The 16,281-nt window shown below is 47.9% G+C and overlaps 2 protein-coding genes across 2 annotated transcripts; one reads left to right on the plus strand and one right to left on the minus strand.

Moving 5' to 3' along the window:
* Window positions 1-10,746: 10,746 nt before the first annotated feature.
* On the minus strand, window positions 10,747-12,326 carry SEPMUDRAFT_151186 (manganese and iron superoxide dismutase). Its single transcript, XM_016906658.1, has 2 exons — window positions 12,235-12,326; window positions 10,747-12,159 (listed from the first exon to the last, which is right to left on the minus strand). The coding sequence occupies exons 1-2, from the start codon at window positions 12,301-12,303 to the stop codon at window positions 11,167-11,169; spliced, it is 1,062 nt and encodes a 353-aa protein (XP_016758291.1). The 5' UTR covers window positions 12,304-12,326; the 3' UTR covers window positions 10,747-11,166.
* Window positions 12,327-12,885: 559 nt separating this feature from the next.
* On the plus strand, window positions 12,886-15,041 carry SEPMUDRAFT_151187 (uncharacterized protein). The gene is made up of 2 exons (XM_016906659.1): window positions 12,886-14,204; window positions 14,235-15,041. The coding sequence occupies exons 1-2, from the start codon at window positions 13,083-13,085 to the stop codon at window positions 15,012-15,014; spliced, it is 1,902 nt and encodes a 633-aa protein (XP_016758292.1). The 5' UTR covers window positions 12,886-13,082; the 3' UTR covers window positions 15,015-15,041.
* Window positions 15,042-16,281: the final 1,240 nt, after the last annotated feature.

Consider the following 16,281-nt stretch of genomic DNA (forward strand, 5'->3'; position numbering starts at 1 on the left):
TTCTAGTAAAAAAAGTGAAATCTCGTAGCTAGAAGTAGAACGTATTCGGCAGACGTAGTCGGTATATAAACCGTATAATATAATATGAAATATACTAGTATAGATATATATAGAACCCCTGTCCTGATTACTAATTACCTTCCTATATAATCCGATATACTCGAGAGATAAGCGGCTTAGCGATTTCCGGGTCTTCCTTATACCTACTAACTTATCCTCTCTTGCTTCTTTCTTATCCTATATATTCCTACTAAGTCGAAACTCTTAAAATGCCTAATATAGATATACAATCTCTCTCTTCCTACGTCTCTTCCTCTCTTCCTAACGACGACGACGACTAGGAAAGAAGAGATAGTCCGCGTCAAAAAGAAACGAAGGCTAAAGCACTCCCGAAGGCTGCCTACGATAGCGGAAGTAATAAGAGGACTCGATAGTAGTTAGATCAGACGGTTAAGCCGACGGAGGAGAGGTAGACGGAGGAGAGGTAGACGGAGGAGAGGTAGACGGAGGAGAGGTAGACGGAGGAGAGGTAGGTAGATAGAGGTATAGGTTAAGTTAATAATAATAAAACGAACGAAGATTCAGACCTGCTGACTAAGCGGCGTAGTCGAGACGGGGTAGTATCGGTTTAACCAAAGGGGCTACATATTATCTATAATAGATCAGACCGACAGCTCTCTAATATAGCTTCTCCTCGACTAAGAGTCTAAGTCTCGCCGTAAGGAGACTAGGACGTACGAAAAAAGTAGTATAGAAGACCTATCCTAGTAATAAGAGACTACTAGGAAGTCAACGACTATAGAAAAAGCCTATTGTTCGAAAGGCGCCTAAAGCGAGAAGACGAACGAAGGCTAGTATAGCCGCTCTCCGAGAAATTAGGAAATACTAGAAGTCTACGGAGCTTTTAATACGCCGACTTCTATTCTTAAGGATTTGTCGAGAGATTACGATAGATTTAGCAACTAATACTAGCAATAGTATATACCGTTTTCAAGCTAAGGCTCTACTTTGCTTATAGGAAGCAACGGAAGCTTTTCTTATATAGGAGTTCGAAGTCTCTAATATACTAGCGATTTACGCAAAACGGGTAACCTTATAATAGAAGGATATAAAACTTTGTCGCTAGATTCGGAAGCGCTTCGTAGGAGAAGCGAATTCAAGTGCCGAGCTTTGATCTTATAGTAATACGCCGACTACGTCTGCCGACTATACACTCCTAATATCGTTTTCGAAGCTAGTACTTAAAGAATTAGTACTAGATATATAAGATAACCCGAAAACGAGCTTCTATAAGATATTGTCTCCCGTACTAATTATATCTATATAAATCTCTAGGTCTCTTGTTTACGGGCTAGGCACTGCTTATACGGTCGTTATATCAATATTTCCTATTTCCGGCGATCTTACTTTACTATTTCTTACTTCTATTGTCCAAAAACGGCAGGTGCCTACCCTACGTAGACAAAGAATCCCTCGCTTCTAATTGGTCGCGCCCCTAGACCCTGAATTCCGCCGCCTTCAAAGGTATTCCCTACTTCTAAAAAAGCCTAACTTGCGACATTAACATTAGTTATTGACCCCCCCCCCCTCCCGCCCCGCCTCCTACCCGCTACAACCCCTCCTAGCCTCTGCCTACTACTCTGCCTACTACTCTGCCTACTACTCTACCTACTGCTCTGCCTACTACTCCGCCTACTGCTCTGCCTACTATACCGCCTGCTGCTGCTATCGTTATAGCGCCGTTACTCGTAGCGCGCCGTAAGCTTTTAATCGCTAGAAAGGTACTACGAACATCTAGAAAGAGACTCCCTAGCGCAACGGGTAGGAAAGGGCTTCTATCTATAGGTATAAAGAAAAATCGAAAAAAGAGAGGTAGTAAGTATACCTGGTCGGTAGACGTAGTCGGTATATATAGTCGGTATATACTAATATTTCTTTTAGAGGGAGCTTTATAGAAGATTAAAAAATGCTAGACGGAGGTTATAAACTATATCCTAAAGCTCGCGTTTATACGTATCGTTAGGGATGCTATTATCCTTTTTACCGAAGACTACCTCCCTATACGGATCTAAGCGAGCGTACTCGGCATCCTCTAGGAACAGTACGAGAGTATAGTAACGAAAGTCTTTTCGTTAGCTAATCTTCTCGCTATCTACTACAAGCGAGTTATAGTAATAGCGAAAGATCTCAAATGTCTTCGTAGGCTATTAAAGGAGTAGAATATCTGGCTAGACAATTACGTAGTTGCTCCCTATAGCTCTAGCCTAGTCAACCCGAGTACGATATATAAGCCTCGATTAAAGACGAAGAAGACGAAATCGAAGCTAACTCTAAAGAAGCCGACTACGAAGAAGAGAAAGAAGACTCCCGTATCCTTAAGCGAAGACGAGAGCTTAGATAATCCCGATAACTCTAGCGCTTAAACGGGTACTCAAACCGGTACTAGTAGCTAGATAGACGCTAATAATTAAGATCCTCCTAGCGCCGATTAGGATAATAGGGATACCGGTAGCTAGATAGACGGGAACAATTAAGATCCTCCTAGTACCGATTAGGATAATAGCGACACCGGTAGCTAGAGAGACGGGAACAATCAAGATCCTCCTAGTACCGATTAGGATAATAGCGATACCGGTAGCTAGACAGACGGTAACAATTAAGATCCTCCTAGTACCGATTAGGATAATATAGATACTAGTAGCTAGACAGACGGGAACGATCAAGATCCTCCTAGCGCCGATTAGGATAATATAGATACTAGTATCTAGACAGACGGGAACGATTAAGATCCTTCTAGCGCCGATTAGGATAATAGGGGTTTGAACGATTCAGACGGTAAGAAGCAGGCGACTATCGTAATTTCGAGCGGTAATAAGAGTTCGGAATACGATCTAGATACTAATCCTAGCGTTCAAACTAGTTATCCTTTAGCTAATAAGGAGAATGCTTAGGACGATAATACGGTACCCCTAACGATAGAGGATAAATATCTCTAGGCTCTCCTCGATTATATTAATACTTAAGAAGAAGAAGACGAGGAGATAGCTTCCGAGAATTCAGATTTTCCTTTTAGGTAACTAGGTATACCGCTTAGTTAAGCAGATTTTCAGTATAGCGACGAGGATATAGGTACCTAGGATCAAGATATCTCGCTTAGCTAAGACTACAATCCTTTCGATTATCTAGATTTAGAGGAGACGGGTCCTAATTCTCTCTAGGAGAGTCGACCAGATATAGAGAGAGAGGATAAAGAAGAGGAGTCGTAGTAGGAGTTTAACGAGGAGATAACAGAATTAGAGGATATAGTAAGGGCAGCGTATACGGTAGCTATAGATTAAGCGAATAATCGGGGTACGTAAGAATTCGTAGCTAGGGGAAGTATCGACAAGATACTAAGTATACTTGTAGAAGAGCCTATTACCGAACAAGACAGACTAGAGACAGAAATTTCAGCTCGCTTTATCCTTAGAGCTACTTGTTTAAGGACCCTATTATTAATAAGGACGGAGCCGGCTTTCTAAGCGGCCTAGCGAAGAATAGAGATACGTAAGGCCTAGAGAGTAAGGCAGCAGTATATAGTAACAGAAAGTCGGTTTAAACACTAGATACGCATTCTAGCTAGGCTAGAGAAGGAGATATTAAAGTATTTACTATAAGCCTAAGATCTAAAGTAATTTGATTTTTCTAATTTTCGTAGTCGGCAGGTATAGTCGGCAGGTATTATTAGCTATAGAAGGAGATGTCGAAGTACTTACCGTAATCTCCTGAATTAATTTGCTTTTTCCTAATTCTCGTAGTCGGTAGGCATAGTCGGTAGCTATTGTTAGCGAGTTTAGGCAGTACGGTATATATAAGGCTTATTACTGTTCTAGAAGCGCTTACTATGTTTATTCTATATCTAGAAGAGGTTTTACGTAATACCTATCGCAATACCTATTAGGTATACCTATTAGGTTTTTTCCGTTAGGTTGTACCTAGCTTATAAGCTAGGTACCTACCTTATTTGCGGGGTTAGGTATTAACGTTAGGTTGTACCTAACCTATACCTAACCTAACCTATAACGAGGCCTAGAGAAACTGTTAGGCTAGGTAAAGAGCTTCCTAGCAGATAGGTTCACTACCCTACGCCTCCTAGATTTTACCTCCCTAGAGACGGTAGTAAGCGTAGGAGTACCCTAAGGCTCCCTAATGTCCTCCCCTCTCTATATAGTCTTTAACGCAGACCTAGTAGAAGACCTCGAAGAACTCGGTACGACGTTAATAGAATAGATCGACGACGTAACTATACTCTCTATAGGCCCTACCCTAATAGTAGTAAGAGAGAAGCTCGAACAAGCGGTAAAGATTTGCGAAAGATAGAGCTTTCGATACGCCTCGCTCTTCGTACTAAGCAAATTCTAGCTAGTCTATTTCTATCTACCCTTTACGAGGACGACTACTAGCGATAACTACTCTTTTAATATCGAATTTCAAGGGACGACGGTAAAGACCTCGAACTCGATAAAGATTCTCGGAGTTACAATCGACTTAAGGCTTACCTTCGATAAGTATAGGAGGGATATTTAAGCTAAGGTACAGAAAGGTTTAAATGTAATATCGGTCTTAAATAAGTCTAGCTAGGGAGCGGGAGTAGAGCTAGTAAGGAGAGCGTACCTAGCAACTCTCCGACCGTTAATTATATATGTATATTCAGTCTAGTATAGACTAGGCACTCCGACCGGAAAGAAGGCAATCGATATACTTTCGAAGATTTAGTACTAAGCTAACCTATAGATTAGTAGAGGCTTCCGAGGCTTAGCTAAGGAAGACCTTAATATTGAACTGTTTATCTAGCCGGCCGAGATTTGCCTTAACGACCTGTTACTTAGGATATTCGTAAGGATAGCCTCGAAGAAACACTATACTAATCTTATCTAAAACGTTTATATCGAGACAGGCCGACGATAGCAAACACCGCTCGCTGCTTACTACCTCGTATACCTAGAAGTAGGAGGCTTACTACCTCTCGAATAAGAACAGACCTTCGTTAATTAACTATAGGGGTATTACCCGCCTACTAACATCGGCATAGATGACTTAGAGGCTATTAAAATTTATAACAAACTTACGAAACTCCCTAGCCTTTATATCTATACCGATAGATCTTTGAAGAAGACAAAGAAAGGCTAGAAGCTAGGCTGCTTAGCGATCTCCCTAGACGATAGGATTTACGAAGCAAAATCCCTAGGGATTAGTCTAGCCTTATTATCCTTCTATACAGAGGTATATAGGATCTACCTAGCTATAGAGGCAGTAATCCGACAGGAACTCCTTAACCTAGTATATATCTATATAGATAATAAGGGACTAGTACAGTTAGTATCTAACAACTCGGTAAAGATAGCCTAGGTTATAATTTAAGGCTTCTACTCCCTCTGCAAAAGATACCTAGTATAGGTCCGACTAGTATAGATACTAGGATATAGTAGTATCTATAGTAACGAACTAGCGGACGAACTAGTAACGGGGGTAGCAGACCGCTTAAAGCTAGGTCAAAGAGCCTTAATAGCGATTAAGAAGAGATTAGATACGAAGGACGAAATCAAAAGCTATTCCGAAGCTTAGTAGAAGAAGCATTAGTAAGCTACTATAATAGGAGTATAGCTCTATAGGCTAGTTGAAGAGCTATTAAAGTCGGCGCTCCTACGATATAAGTAAGCTAGCTACCCCCTAGGGAGTATTACTACCTAGATAAGGACAGGCAAGATAGCCCTAAATTAATTCCTATACCGAATAGGGGCGGCGGACTTACTCTATTACAACCTCTATATCGATAAACTAGGAATCTAACCGTAACTTTAGGACGTCGCCTATATTCTAATCTAATACCCGAGCCTAGAAACTGACTGTAAACTAATATATATAGCAATAGGGGAAAGAGTACTTAATATAAAGCGACTTCTTAGAGAACCCGTAATAGCTAGACGCGCCGCCCTACTCCTACTTAAGGCCTAAGTTCTTAAGCAATTTAGGGCAATCGATACGGACGACGAGGAGGAGGGCCTAGGCGAGCGTAAAACTAGTAAGAAGACTGTATTAAGTAATAAGAAGATACTCTATATAGCAAAACTCGCTACGAAGAAGGCTCGCCTAAACTAACTCAAACTTAGCCTCGTATAGAAAGGACGCTGTTAATCCTATAGAGGATTAATATTACCGGGTATTTAATATCTAGTATATAGTATACTCCTACTAAAGGTATAACCGTTATCTCGAAACTAGAGCCGTCGAACCGGTTAAATATTAAAGCCTCCTAATACAGTTACTAACTAATCTAATAGAGACGAGGCCTATAAAGGACCTAAGGACAGTCTATAGAGGAATAGTTAAACGAGCGGATAGAGGGATAAGAAGCGCTTTAAAAGAGACCCTATTAATTCCTCTCTAGCCTAACGCTAGGAGATATCGAATAAATAAGGCGAGGACGTAGTACTTTAATACAAGCCCTATTAAATTTGCTAGAGAAAACGGATAAGTAGGGCTATAAGGGCTAGAGAGGAGATAGTAGGACCTAAATCAACGGATAGGGCTAATTAAGTTAAATCCGCGCTAACGGATGTTTGTCTTAGCGCCGACTTTAAATAGGCGTTTTAGGGACAGCGAGATACGGGTAACGGCGGAATTCGAACTAGGGGCGGAGCGGACTTTAATAACGATAGTATTAATATTTGAAGGGTACCTAAGGTAGCGGGTAGAGATTTTAAAAGGCCTCGGGTAAACTCTTATTAGAGGGACTATAGATTCAGCTACGTAATACTTCGTGTTTCAAGACGGCTATGTAAATAATGTATCAATCAATCAATCAATCTGGTGTCTATAGCCCGGGAGCCCATCGCTGTTGCCGCGTCCCATGGCTTTTAGGCAACCCTAAGGATGTGGCTTGGCGTGGGACTTCACTTCACCTCACTTGGCCCTGCGCGCCCTTTACCGGTAGAGTATTATCAGGTTGGTCATCTTGTGCTCACAACCAAGGACTGTCTCTGCGGATGTCTGATTTGACTCGGAAACCTATAATGCTTTTTGTCGGACATCGTCGTATGCCGATTCGATTATGCGGATGTCCGCTCCTCAATGGACGAGACCAGAGACCAAGGAGGTCACGATCCAGAAGCCTTGACTACCCACAACAATGTCTCCGGTGGCAGCACTTCCTAGATACTGTACGTTGAGCGGCCCTCTCATGTCATTCTTGACCTCCAGGCACTGATGGGACCAGCGATGTATGCATTACGGATGGGACTATTTTTCGCCTCTCATTACGATCAAGAAGCCTTCTTCAAGCCTGCGACTCTTCGGGATCTGGCATAGACACCGCAAACTCGTCCTGAACAGGCCTCATGAACGCACATTGGAAGTCATAGGCGGCCTTTGTAATGTATCAGTGCTCTCAACTACGCTAGTGAGATGTCAGGAAGCGTCTGCACGACTGTCTCAAGGCCTCCAATCTTCTGCTGCGATGAAGCAAACGCTTTTGAAACCTCTATATGATGGCGTAACATTGCATTGTCTGGAGGTTTAGTAAATCTACGAGACACTAAAATTGACGCAAACATTATAGACAATGGGACTAACTCTTATACCAAAGTCGCAGCACGGGCTGAGCTATCGTACCTAGCTGCCTATTATGACCGCTTGCTAAGCTGCTAGGTTCCTCTCAAATACGCACCTTCCTTCGAACGAGCTGGCTCAATATCTTCACAACTCGCCACTGCTTTCAACCCAAGAAAGCAACATCTTTCCACCGACAACAACATCCAGATGGCTTATGGACCACCAGAGCAAGCTGAGCAGCATGCAGCGAAGGCAGCGAGACGCCTGAATGCGATATTCAAGAACGACGAGTACTGGTGCATGCACAACATGACCGCAGAAGGCCGCCTCCTGGCTTTCAACGTGATAGACGACCCAAGCCGGGTTATCGTCATCGGATCACAACCAGCTTCAGCAGTAGTAGTGCTGAAAGTTGGCCTGCGCGATCTGAAATTTCCCGCCCCGTCTTCTCAAGGACTTAAGCGCCTTCCAAGCTCAAGCCATGTCAGCGAGGCCCCAGCACCGATTACCCAGACCAGCACGCCAAAGCGAAACACCGTGCAGGTCAAAGACATCGTCGTGTATGGGGAGGATGTGAGCGATGAAACCATTCTGAGCGGGGACACTGAACAGATCAGGGGGCTGAACGTCCTGCGCCTGGCTAGCAAGTACAGTGATACCGGTCTTGCAAGGGCCATCAATGGAGCTCAGCCGCCCGGCACAATTCCCCTCAGTGTCGACAACATCTACGAACGAGTCAAATCAGCATGCAGGTATGTTGCGAAGCTAAGGTCTGGCAACGACACCATGTGGGAGGAAGTGAGAGAGGAGATGGTATACGTTCCACGACGTGCCAATGGTCTTCTTGTTAAGAAGAGAGGAGGCGGGGGGAAGGGCGCACGCAGCGCGAGCTCGGGCATTGTGCGAACAGAGGAGGCGAACTCATCCAGAAGACCGTATGAGGTGCTCTCTTGAGTGTGTCTGGATCACTTGCTCTCACTATTTCAGGCCCAGGCTGGCCTAACAAAGCAGCAAACGCGGTCTCGAAGGTGCTTCACTCAGGCGTTGAGAGTTATAGGGGCCGGCACGGTGCTTGATGCCATACGGCGCTGCTCATCCCTCTCGTGATAGGGCCGTCACGCGCCACCTGGGTATAGAGCCTTCGTCTTTGGGAATGGAACTATAACAAAGCTCGCTATCTTCTCGATACTGTGGAAAATACTAATATCTCTATTCACACCTGGGAGTCAAGTCTCCCCCGATACCTCCAACTGCGCTTTCGACATATTGCAAATTCAATACTGTATAACCGATCTCGACTATATTAGCACCCGCCCAGAGCCTTACTGCCTCTGTCTTATTAGGATAGAGGGGAAATTCTTTTCGCGACCCGATGAGGGAGTCATCGAGTCCACGCGCGCGGCGCTGACGTCCGAGAAGCCTGACACCACATTCACAACAAACACTCGATCTCCTTCGACAAGCCTATACCTCTCGCGATACCACTATTACCCTGAACAAAGACACGGCTTTAGGAGACTGGTGAACCACCCAGCTTCTCGCAGCAGACGACACCCCGCGCCCCTAATTTACAGCGTCACGGAGTCTCAAGGTCTGGACAACTGTATCACCTCCCAACATTCTCCTCTCGCCATGCAGTCCACCCAACAATTGGAATCTTTGCAAAAAGCTCGAGCTTCGCAGAGAGACCTTGCCGAGGAGATGGAGCTCGTCGCAGCGGCCGAATCTCAGAATGATGCAGCTGCAGACACTCTCTGCGAAGCGGAAACCCCAGCGGTGGAGTGCGCCCCAACACCTACGCATGGCTTCACTCCCATCAACCGCAGCAGTCCAACCATACCCTTCTCCTCCAGTGAACCACCACCACCAAGCTCGCCTCACAACCTCCACGAGCCTCGTCATCCATCCGAACCCTCCAGCCCCGACCTCATCAACAACCTCACGCTCGACGAAATCTTCACATCAAAAAACCCCTCCCTCATAACCTCCCACCTCCTCTTCGAGCTCAGCAAACGTTACACCTTTTCCACCATTTGCACACGATTCAACGCGGGGAAAAAACAACGACAACGACAGCAGAAACAGCATCCAGATCAAGGTTTTCTCACGCAATCAATGCTCAGCCGTCGTTTAGCCGCGTATAAAAAAGAAATTATTGCGAAAAGTGGATGTTGTGCATGGCATTTTGATTGGGGATTGAATATTGCGAGAAGGCAGAATGGACATGTTAAGGGCGTGGGGGTGCCGAGGGGGGAGGGGATGTGTGGGAGATGTGTGGCTTGTTTGAAGAGAAGAGGAGATGATGAGGACGATGTGTCTGGACATGGGTTTGGACATGGGTATAAAAACCATAGTGAAGATTTCCCGCCGCAGGAATATTGGAAGGGGCCAGGCCGGGCGAATTCTCCTTTTGCTATCGTCAAGGGCAAGCGTGCTTTGAATCATCAATAGCTCAGTTAGCTACCTTAGCTATAGAAACAGAGGCATATAATGCAGGACACAGAGGAATAGAAGAGGCAAGTAAATGAATGAATGAATTCTCACGTCGAACTCCCGTCGACGCTTACTTACAAGCTTTTAACGTATTGATTGGTCCAATCCAATGGTTCCAAGGAAAAAAAGGAGAAATGAAAATGAAATCGCTTCTAGTTACTTACCTACGTATACCTACCTACCTATTGGATCGAGCTACCAGTCTCTCGAGAGTCAAGCAAGTAAGCAAGTAAGTAAGCAAGTAAGTACGAATCAATCAGTCAATCAGGCCATAAGATAACTCAGCCACGAATAGACCAATTAAACCTCGTTTTTTAATTTTTCTTTTTTTTTTTAAAAAAAGAAAGAGAAACAAATGTAAAGATTTCCATTCCGCCAGCCCCTCCACCAATCCAACGACGACGACGACGACGATGAAGACTACGCCGAGCTAGATCAAGAGGAATGAGAATCGGGTTCTTTTCTCGTGTTTGAGAAGGAGGAAGGAGAAGGAGGAGAAGAAGAGAAAATTGTTAGACTTTTTTTCGTTGCTGCTTCGCTTCTCCTTCTCCTTTCCTTCTTCGTCCTCTTCTTCTTATTCTTCAATCAATTACTCAAATTACGCTTGTTCGAGGCAGCGAGCGTGAGCTGATGGCATAACTTGGGGATGATGGAAAAAAAAATTCAGAGTACATATGATTTATGCGACTCTTCTATACAAACAGGTCTGGTCGTATTGTACATACACGTTGACGCGTGAAGCAGCGTCTGCTAATGCTGCTGCTGTCAGCACACGGTTTGATGCTGTTGGTCGGAGCAACTAAGGTACGCATGAATATATCGCGCACAGAACCGGACCGGGTCGTTCAGTCTGTCGCGGCATATCTGGACTTGCTTTTCCAGCCTGAGAAGACGGCGGCCACAAGCGCATGTGTGCTGCCCATCGAGCCAGACCAATATACATGATGCTCGCTTGTGCCATGCAGTCTCCTCATCCTCCTCCTCCTCTGCGTACCTTTTGTCATCACATTTCTGCCAATGCCTTTGTCCTCTTTGATCGCGGTCACCATGGATTCCGCGTGCATCTCATAGAGCAACTACCTTCTACCTTGCACTCGACCTCTCAAATCGATCCATCCCCTTTGCCTCGCCTGGTGCTCTCTCTTGCACTAAACCCCAGTCCACACAATTCCACCAGGTTTCCAGGTACTTTCTCTTCCCAAAAATTTGATGGTCATTCAAATATACATGCTCCCACGTGTTCACGCACAGCACTGGCATGACGCTGGTACCGCCTGGTGGTTTCGTGGCCTGCTGCTTCGCCGTCTGCGAGTAGGGCCCAAACATTCCGGCAGTGTTTCCAGGAATACTGGTCTGTTGCTGCAGATATGCCTGGTAGCTATTGGGGTTGTTATTGCTCATGTCGAGGCCTTGCTGTCGGTAACCGGCTTCCGGGAATGGCGTGCCGGCGAGATAGGTGGTCAATATCCTCCAGCTCCCACCTCTCGAGGAGAAGGTGGTGGAGGATCGTGATGACGAGGCCGGATCTCTTGCCCAGACGAGCCAGACAAACCCGGGACCGAACATGGAGGCGGCAGTGTCGATCATAGTGGCGCGTAGGGTCTCGATGCTCCCAAACGTCTGGACCAGACTCTCGGTGAGCTGCGGGGTCTGGGCGAGAGTGAGGGGTGCAGGGGACAGCGAATTGAAGAAGAAGTGGTTATTGAAAGCCATGCTAGCGTGGTTGAAGAGGGCGGCATTGAGCGGATCGCGAGCGAAGATGAGAGCCAGATCCAGGGGAGTTTTGTCGGCAAAGTCTTGACCTGCCGTCAGTTCGTTGAGCTTCTGCGTCAGAAGCGTCTGGTATTGCACCCAGGCTATGTAGTAGCCTGTCGGGGACAATAACTCCTCTCCCATCTCGGTTTCCGATATCTTTCTTGACAAGCCTTTCTCCATAAAAGTATCATGGAAGGCAAGAGGAGGAACGCGGTGTTCCTGTAGACGGGAAGAGGCGGAGAGAGAGCGCGTTGTGGTCTTCATCGTCGTCGTCGTCGCTGTCGCTTGTGGCGGCGGAGTGATGAAGGGAATGCGCTGGGTCTGGAAGGGAGGGAGGGGGAGGTGGTGTTAGTGGCGGAGTCGCTCGGTGTAGAGGCATGGCGAGGAGAGACTGACGCATGCTGCACAGGTCCATGGCGATTGTGTGAAGCGGCTGGAGGGCCGCAGGAGGCGTCGCGTGATCATGGTATGATGATGATGGCGGGTGAGGGTGTTGGAGGAGGAGGAGGCCGAAGAGGAGGAGGAGTGAGTAGAAGCAGCTGGAGCTCCCGTCAACTTCTTTCTCCGTCGACGTCTTCCGCTGAGGTACCTGCCGACAACCTGAGGCATCAATAATCATCATCAGTGTCATAGATCGTGACCGGGCCAACTCTTCTGTCGCCCGCTTTCTTCTACTTTCTAGCTTACCTAAGGAGATACTAGACTACATGTACCTAAGTGCCTTACTAAGGTAGTATACAGGACACTCTCGCCCAATCGATGCGCTTCGTCTTCTCCAAGCGCCAACATGTTTCATCCACTTCTCTCCGCCCACACGCCCAACTTCTTCCACTGCCCCTCTGCCACACAATGCGCGCCTCCTGCCGCTGGTGTCACTCTCGTGAGCTGAACCTCCACCTCTGCGTGCTAATATTAACCACTGCCACCCACTCACTCACTCACTCACTCTCCGCTGGGACTGGGACAGGATGGGCGACTGACACCTGTGACGGAGGTAAGACAGTGACTCTCTCTCTCTCTCTCTCTCTCTTCCTCCCTCTCTCTTCTGCTATTGTCTCTCTCTCTTCACTTCTGCCTCTTCCCTTCTCTTCTTCCCTCTGTTGTCTCACTTGCCCTGCGACCGCTGGCCGGCCTGCTGTCTTTCCTTGTCTCTTTTGTCTACAACACACGTCTGCTTGAGCCCCAGCAATACAGCTAGCATTGACACTTGCCCGCCGCTGGGACGCGCTCGCCTTTCCCCAATTATGTTCACTTTCACCACTCTCATTGCCCTTCCTTGCATGCTGCGAGCAGTATCGGCACGAACACTATGGATTCCACAGGAGTGGGAGAACGAAGACTGGACCCTCACGAAACGAGCCGATACGTGCGGTGGCGATTCCGCCCTCTCACAATGTGGCAGTGGATTCCCCTCCGACTTCTGCTGCGGCGAGAACACTGTGTGTCTTTCGCTGAACACGACGACAACCATCACCGCCGCATTATGTTGTCCTGCCGGCCAGAGCTGTTCCACCATATCACCTGTCTCTTGTGATCAGACCTACCAAAATGCCACAAGTAATCCCGGGAGCCAACTACATTCAAAACCCACCGCAAGACTGGACACCTGTGGCGATGCGTGCTGTCCGATGGGCTACAGGTGCTCAGGCAAATTGTGCATAGCGCTGTCGGAAAGCGAGGTGGCTACAACCTCATCTTCGGCATTGAGCAGTGCGACTTCGTCTGCATCCCCGACCGCAACTACTTCTTCAGAAACCAGCACTGCGGACCCGACAAGCACTCCATCCGCATCTGCGTCCTCTGCTGCAGATGCGGCATCGACAACATCATCTACGCCAGGCGAGAAGGAAGAGAGCTCCAGCGACTTCTCCGGGAAGTCTTTCGTTGCTGGCTTCATACCGGGTATCATGATCGGCGTGTTGCTTCTAGCTGCATTGATCTTCTGCCTTCGGCGCCGAAAGCAGTCCAAGAGTAGTGCTATCAGCGAGAAGAAGCACTACTCCAAGGACACTCTGACCGATCTGGGGCTGAACGGACCTTCTCGCCGACCCACGGTGCACGGCAGGTCGATATCCGAGCCTACGGTAGACATGAGCCTGGGCCATCGCACAGACTTCGCCAACCGTACCTCTCCGGAGCAGAAAACCCGCGATGTTGTTCATAGCGGACTGTCTGGCTATGTGGTCAACGTGGAGTCGCCTGCGCGACGCCCGGCAAATCCGACACCGCAAGGCAAGGCCTGGCTTTCCCATTCGCCGTTTGTCAATCAAGTTGCCACGCCAAAGCCATCTCAATCTCCACTCCCAAGACACCTCAAGCGCGGCACGCTCTCCTTTGACTCCTTCAAGATAAGCCCCGTCCGTGGTCTGAAGAAGCAGCGCAGCATGCACTCTCTCCGTCGACAGAGCCAGCAAGCTCCCACCGCGCGCCTCGTCGACGACCACCGACCAGATCTCGCCCGCCAGGGAAGCACAGAAACGATCAAAGTTGCCATGGGCACTCCGAGCCAGAATCCGAGCACCGCCGGAACGCTGCCTTCCAAAACCTATCAACCTCAGTTTGCTCAAAACAACCACACCGCATCCAGCTCCAACAAGTCATGGCAAACCACCCATTCTTCTCGAAGTCCGGACATCACACCCATTGAAGACGACCCCGATTACTCCACGCCGACTCGACCGGGTCGAAACAGCAACATCGTGAACATTGGCGCCAGTCTGAACTCACCTTACACAACCCCCACGTATCCTGCTCCCCTTACCAACCGGGATAGCACCAGAACCCAACCACAAGTCACCTACCCACCCATGAAAGCCACCACCGCTTCACAGCCCTACCCAACGCCGCAGTCATCGGCAGGCCACAGATCTTACGTCGCGCCAGTCGCGCACACAGGCCACGCTTCCACATTCGCGGACACGGGCATGCCTTTCTTGAAGAGTCCGAATCTGCAGCCTCCGAGTCCTGCGTATGCCGGCAATGGAAAAGGTCGATCGAGACTGACAGGACTCTTTCCAAATTGGAGTTCTTCTGGCGGAGGCGACAGTGGCGATCGCATGACGAGAGTCAGCAGAGAAACTACGTGGGGCGGCATGATTGAGAAGGCTGGGTTGAGGAGAAGTCAGCTGTATACGGGCAAACAGGGTGATCCGAGAGAGTGGAATAGACGAGCGTAGATATGAATGATATGAAAATCTGATGGCTATACGAACATGCTCCTCCCAGAGATTGTGCCTCGTTGAAACATTTCTTGCTGGTGTCCTAAGCCTTTACGTACCTCCGTATAACGTGTTGTTGTGGTGAGCCCTGTCGCGCTAAATTCTAATCAAACCTTCGGTCTCGGCACGTAGATCCCGGGCGATCATGGAGACGACTGGTCAGTGGTCACTCTACGGCAAACAAAACTTGCGCCTAACAATGTCAAAACATCTTTGTCGCTTCATTCATCTCCTCGTGTCCGATATCCATTGACGTCTGATACTACGACTGCTTGCGCACGCTTGCATGGTGGAAGAGCGCATACCGCTCGCAGCAGTAAGACATCGAACCTGCTAAATAGGGACCCGCCACCAATCCACCACCATGGATATGAATAATCCGAAGAAGCGATCGTTGAGTCTCAGCGGTCTGCCACAAGAACCGAACCAGGATAACAAGAAAAAGAAGAGAAGAAAGAAGCCCTCGAAGTCCAGGATGAAGACCCACACTTCCGTCCGCGACGTTCAGCAGCCACTGGAGACGAAATCGCCCAAGAAGGCCGAAGTGAAGCAGGAGGCAACAAAGGTCAAGCAGAAGCAGGCAGCACCCAAGGATGCCCGTGGCCCAGACGCAGCTCTGTCGGAAGATCAACGCAAATCACGGAGGCAACGCAAGAAACGCAGACGAGCAGACAAGGCTGCCACACTACTTGGACGACATGTGAAGCTCGAATCAGTGGCCAAGCCAAATCCAGCTGAGATTTTCCAGATGGACTGGAGCGATATCGAGCAAAGAGCTGCGCAAACTCTCGCAGCCAAGGATGTTGATTGGCGTCTGGTGACGCCTGAACAGCGGCGAGCGCTGGAGGAACGCTATATTGGCCGTCCCCATATCAAGCACGAAGCGCATAGCGCAGCAGATTGTGGCGATGAGAATGATGACGCTTCAATCGATAGCTCGAGCAGTAATAACGACAGCGATAGTGAGGATGGACGTGATGATGCACAAGCACTTCCAGCTTGTGCGGGAACTTCTATGCCTATTGCAGCAGCTCAAACTACGCAAAAGCCTTCGTTACCAGGCATAGCGCCTGATGCCACCCCACGTCGAGTTCAACAACAGCCCTCAACAGATTCACTGCAGGAAAAGCGCACATTGCCGCAGCAAGTTCGAGAACCTCCGCGAGCTGCTTCCTGTGCCACCGGAAGAGGTACATTGAAGCCTCTACAGGAGCGCAGACTGCCA

The sequence above is a fragment of the Sphaerulina musiva genome (genome assembly GCF_000320565.1).
Source record: "Sphaerulina musiva SO2202 unplaced genomic scaffold SEPMUscaffold_9, whole genome shotgun sequence".
Classification (NCBI taxonomy): Eukaryota; Fungi; Ascomycota; class Dothideomycetes; order Mycosphaerellales; family Mycosphaerellaceae; genus Sphaerulina; species Sphaerulina musiva.

Excerpts from the sequence above, each read along its gene's own strand:
- SEPMUDRAFT_151186 (XM_016906658.1), bottom strand. The coding sequence starts at position 12,303 with ATGATCACGCGACGCCTCCTGCGGCCCTCCAGCCGCTTCACACAATCG. Across the intron at positions 12,160-12,234 it reads CATGGACCTGTGCAGCATGC|ACCCAGCGCATTCCCTTCAT; the intron begins GTCAGTCTCTCC and ends CCTCCCTTCCAG.
- SEPMUDRAFT_151187 (XM_016906659.1), top strand. The coding sequence starts at position 13,083 with ATGTTCACTTTCACCACTCTCATTGCCCTTCCTTGCATGCTGCGAGCA. Across the intron at positions 14,205-14,234 it reads AGATAAGCCCCGTCCGTGGT|CGTCGACAGAGCCAGCAAGC; the intron begins CTGAAGAAGCAG and ends ATGCACTCTCTC.